The sequence below is a fragment of the Cucurbita moschata genome, unplaced genomic scaffold (genome assembly GCF_002738365.1).
Source record: "Cucurbita moschata cultivar Rifu unplaced genomic scaffold, Cmos_1.0 Cmo_Scf00005, whole genome shotgun sequence".
NCBI classification, from domain to species: Eukaryota; Viridiplantae; Streptophyta; class Magnoliopsida; order Cucurbitales; family Cucurbitaceae; genus Cucurbita; species Cucurbita moschata.
The window spans coordinates 434,469-439,852 of NW_019268521.1; the positions used below are offsets into that span (position 1 = coordinate 434,469).

Below are 5,384 nucleotides of genomic sequence, written 5' to 3' on the forward strand. Positions count from 1 at the left end.
TGTCAATCACTTCCCATCTCGATGAATAGTGGTTAAATTACATGTCTAATCCCTCAAATATCAAAATTTATTTATTTAGTCCTTAAACTTTTAAACTGTCTAGCATACTATTCCACTTTTAATTTTATGTTTAATACGTCTTTCATAAATGCTGAGATCCTAAAACTTAAATTGTTTTTCAAATAAATTTTTAAATTTTTTTATTACATTTAATAGGCAAATAATCGAATATTTCATTTTAATTTTTTTAAATATTAAAGGTTTGAAACTCACATTTTCTAAATTAAAAAATCTATATAAAAACAAAATCGAAAGAGAAGGACCTATACACTTCTAAAAGTTTAATGACTAAATAACTAAATAGATACGACCTCCAAATTCATACACTAAACTGAAAAAATAAAATTTTCATGTCATATCTACAAAACCATTAAAAAAGTTACCTCGTAAAGGCAGATGTAGTAGGAGTTGCAAACCGGACGGTACACATCTTAGTTTTGGAAGATATGACACTCAAAGTTGTAGAGCTGGTCGCTTTTCATATCGAGCCATTAAAACAGCGTGTAGAGCTATAATCGGACAATTCAGTCGAGCTATTAATGATCGCAGGGACTATAGAAATCTTCCAATACATCAAGGAAGGAATTTATTAAGGACCAATTAGTGTATTTAGCCAAGGTAAATCATTCGCTTCATCATTGTCGATTGCCAGAAGGCACAAGCAGACATATTATGGTAAATAGATACACACACATATATGAGTATTCAGTATAATGCCAATATACACATAAAGCACTTTATTTAGGCAACAAACCGATGATTCTAGGGAGAGAATTTGATGTTCTTCTAGTGAAGCCTTGCTACTCCTCCTCCTCCAGTATGCAGCTTATTAGAACCGCTTTGGACAACATGTAAAACTCCTGGTTGTTCTACCAAAGTCCAAACCAAAAAAGTTCCATAAGAATCACTGTCGTATAGTAATTCTAAGAATTTAATCACATTCTAAAATGAATATAAACACACACAACATTATTGACGCTCTTGAGAAATATTGATGTGATTCAGTTGTATTAGGTGCAAAGACTTGTATACTAGATTTCAGCCTATAATATCATACTCTAGATGTGAGATTCCATATCGATTGGAGAGGGGAATGAGTGCCGGCAAGGACACCGAGTCCTGAAAGGGGGTAGATTGTGAGATCCCACATCGGTTGAAAAGGGGAACGAAGCATTCTTTCCAAAGAAATGGAAACTTTTACCAAGTAGACGCGTTTTGAAAACCTTGAGGGAAAGTCCAAAAGGGAAAGCACAAAGAGAACAACATTTGCTAGTGATGGGCTTGAGCTATTACAATTGGTATCAGAGCCAAACACCGAACAATGTACCAGCGAGGAGGCTGAGCTCTGAAAGGGGCCGGATACAAGGCAGTGTGCCAGCAAGGACACTGGGCCCCGAAATGGGGTGGATTGGGGGGTCCCACATCAATTGGAGAGGGAATGAATGTCAACGAGGACGCTGGGTCCTGAAGGGGGGTCCCACATTGATTGGAGAAGGGAATGAGTGCCAGCAAGGATGCTGGGCCTCGAAGGGGGGTGGATTGTGAGATCCCACGTCGATTGGGGAGAAGAACGAAGCATTTTTTATAAAAGTGTGAAAACCTCTCCCTAACGTATGCGTTTTAAAAACCTTAAGGGGAAGTCCGAAAGGAAAAGCCCAAAAGACAATGTCCGCTAGCAGGGGTCTTGGGCCATTACACTAAATTTCAGTTACGGTGTTTAGTTTAGCTTTAAAATGATTTGAAGGAGGTGAAATAATAGGAAATTTTGAAAATTTAAGGTAAAAACACTAAGAGATCAAAGGTTTAAATACCCTACCTCCACGCCCTACTCTCATTGTTGATCTATAAAAACAAAACAAATGACAAAGCCAGCTGCTGAGAATAGAACATAATGAATAATTTTTAATATCTAACCTACCTTACGGGGGTGTATCAATTAATCACATGGATAACTAAAGATCTTATAAAGTTTAGCATTGACAAATGATTCCTGCGTGGTAAGGGCTTGAGATGTTCAAGATGCCATTAAGGTCTTTGGTTCAAGCCCCTAGGCTGAAGATAATTTAAAAACTCAAATTCTCTCCCACCCAACGAAGGGCAGACGAAAGCTACAGGCCCAAAACCTTCGAACCTTCTTTCTAAATGGGGGTGCCCAGAACACCTCATCTTCTCATTACATCATTGCTCATTCCCGTTAAGCCTGAGTGTTTGACCTTTACTTCTCCACGCCCGCTCACACTTTGGTGAACTATGGCATGGTAAAGAGAAGAGAGTACGAAAGAATAGTAAACAGAGCACACCACAGAAAGATTCAAAATATGAGAAGTCTCCCATGGATGAAAGAAGAAGAAAACGAAGAACGGGAACGAATTCTCTCTCAGATGGAAAAGGTATCTTTGGAATGGACTATCAAAATGATGCAATATAACAGTTATCAAAAGCAAATCGAAAAAGAAAAGACAAAGGCATAATCAAAGACTTGACACAACAACCTTGAGATTGTTAGATGAAACAGTAATCAAGTAGGACTGCAAATATATGAACCCATAAAGAACAATCAAAATCCTGATCTAACTTCAAGAATCAAGCATGAGAGTGCAAGAACTTTAGTTTGACCCAAACCAAGCAACATCCAATCATGGCTAAAAACGTACAGATCACAATAAGCTCAACACTCTGACTCAAATGCATCAATTTCTAACAGATTTCCACCGAATAGACGAGGTATTACAGAAACATATGAGCAATTAATCGATCAAAAACATTGAAACAGATGATGTTAAGAACAGGACTTACTGGTAATATCCGCAACTTGTTCAGGCGTAAGCCGAGCAGAGAAGCCACTGGCAGCATTCTTATAACTATACACAAGAGCCTCCCTAGCAGCTTCTTCACTGCAAATCAATAAATTAAACATAAATCCATCGTTTACCGGCCATAGAATACAAACAAGAGGTAGAAGTGAAAACAAACCTGCCGAGAACAGAAGCTAGGGTTCGGATGTGATAAGCCTCAGGTTCCTCATTGTGAGGCCTCTCGGTGTAAACGATATGCACCGCCGGGGAAGCGAAGTTGGATACGACGGGAATGGAAGCGGATTGGTCGGACATTACGGCAGAACTAAGAAACAAATTCAGAGAAATTGAGAAGAGCAAAACGAGAATCGGAGGAAATGAAGAAGAAACACTCGATTTCATCATTAGAAATTGAATCATATAAGAAAGAACAAGAAAGAGTTAGAAATTTGTCAAGATTTGAGACCCGACTAGATTTCCGATTGGAAGGAAGAAGATGAATGCGTGTGGGAAAAGGAAATGCTTCCGCTTCTCTCGCGTCAACGCCTCACGTTCTTCTTGTGCGATGAACAGCAAGAATTTCTCGAATTTTTTGTTCGAACAATTTGACGATGTAAACTCTGACCGATCAACAGATTTGTTCCTTCTGACTGCGACGCATAGAACAATTTAATTTCTTTATAACAAACATGGAAGAACGCTGTATTTGTTAACTCGATATTTTTAAATTAAATATTTTTACCCAAAAAAAAACATATTTATTTACCCTATAAATTAAATGAATAAAAATACTCCTCAATTTTTAAATTTTTAAAAAATATTCATAAACTTAAAAAATAAAAAAATAACTATATATATATATATATATCAATATTACCCTTAGTTTTTTTTTTTTTTTTTTTTACTATGGTTAAATTTAAAAAATTTCATAACATTCCGCTATTTTAAAAAGTTCAAAAATACTTGTTACTCGGAGTACTATGTTTAAAAAATACCCAATAAATTTCAAAGGTAGAATTAACGTTCGAACATTGAAAAAAAAATTTAACCGCAATGTATGGACGAAAATCGATTATCGACACTCCATATATTAAGTTTAGATGTATTTTATTCTTATTTTGTATTTTTTATTAATTTTTTTAAATAATTTTTAAATGATATTTAGTACTAAATTATAGTTTACCATATATATCATATTTGATATTTTATTATAAGATAAATATCTAGATATTTGTTTTCTTAGTAGGTATCTTTTCATTTATTACTCTTTTCGACCGTCACTTGTATTTTCACATTCTTAGCTATTAAGGTTTTGCGGATGAAATTTATTAAATTAATATTATATTTTTAAAAGAAATTATTAATATTATACAAATTGAAAATTTTTGTGCAGCTTTTGGTCAAGTCTCATGGCAGTCCGTTGAATGAATTTTATTTTTAAAAAATAAAATAAAATTTTGACTATTGTACAAATTTTATTAAGTTCAAATTATTTATAACTATTTGTTTATTTAAAAAAATATTTATAATAAATTTCATAACATTTAAATACATAATCAATATATAAAAAAAAAATTATAAATTTTAAGAAATATAACTCATTTGATAATACGGCAAACTTGTGTAAAATATATAGCGGATTTGGGCACTCTAGCTAAAACGAATCCTATTTCGGCTATTACCTTCTCCATTACTATATTCTCACACGCAAGAATACCCAGTTAGCAGCTGGTTTTTATAACAAATTCTATTTGTTTTTTCCCGCTTTGGGTTGGGGGCTTACTCCTAGTCCCAGTGAGAGTAGTGACTAGCGTTATAGGTCGTTGGACAGCCGAAAAGTTGTCACGAGTAAGTAAGTCCGTTTGGAGCCCGAAGGCAGTTCTCCGTGCACCGGACACGTAGCTTACCGTATCAGTTGCAACATATGGGAATGCATGCTCTTTTGACAATTCTTTTTTTTGGAATGATTTTCATTTTTTTAAGGTAACATGGGAGTCAAATTCCAAATTTAAAATTAAAAAAAAAATTAAATTAAAAGTCATTTTTAAGTTTTCAAAATTTAGTTTGAATTTTGAAAATTAATTTTATTTTACTATTATATTTGAGGGTAGGATTCTGAACTATGCCCGAACTTCTTAGAGCCCAAAGAAAAGTCCATGGTAACTCGTTGGGTTAAGGATATGATGAGAGCCTACGAGTAGGTTGTTTACTAAGTATTTTTATACGCACTTTTTTTTTTCCAGATGTTACAGGTTGTCGGTTAAGGTGGGAAACATTCGAGAGTTGTACGGTCATAGAGGGGGTCATTATGGAGTGGTCTTTGTAGGTTGAGTCTTTTATATTAACTTTTTCTTTTCGTATTTATTTGTGATGTTGTTTATTTTAATTTGATTTAAAATTTGTCCTATTTTTATCTTTTAATTCTTTTTTACTTTTAATTTATTTGTTTTTGGTATTTGACTTTTTAGTTCCATTTGCTCAACTTGGCCGTGTATATATGGTGCATTTACCTGAAATATAAGAGTAGTA

General features: G+C 34.2%; 1 protein-coding gene across 3 annotated transcripts; it reads right to left on the bottom strand.

Moving 5' to 3' along the window:
- Positions 1-613: 613 nt before the first annotated feature.
- On the bottom strand, positions 614-3,523 carry LOC111442643 (subtilisin-like protease SBT3.6). Of its 3 annotated transcripts, none has more exons than XM_023080096.1 (4): positions 3,327-3,523; positions 3,034-3,180; positions 2,857-2,954; positions 614-929 (listed from the first exon to the last, which is right to left on the bottom strand). In XM_023080096.1, exons 2-4 carry the CDS (start codon positions 3,168-3,170, stop codon positions 847-849), a joined length of 318 nt encoding a protein of 105 aa, XP_022935864.1. In that variant the 5' UTR covers positions 3,171-3,180; positions 3,327-3,523; the 3' UTR covers positions 614-846. The 3 variants fall into 3 exon arrangements, with proteins under 3 accessions (XP_022935864.1, XP_022935863.1, XP_022935862.1); XM_023080095.1 differs by having other exon boundaries at positions 3,322-3,519; XM_023080094.1 differs by having other exon boundaries at positions 3,034-3,517.
- Between the last annotated feature and the right edge of the window lie 1,861 nt (positions 3,524-5,384).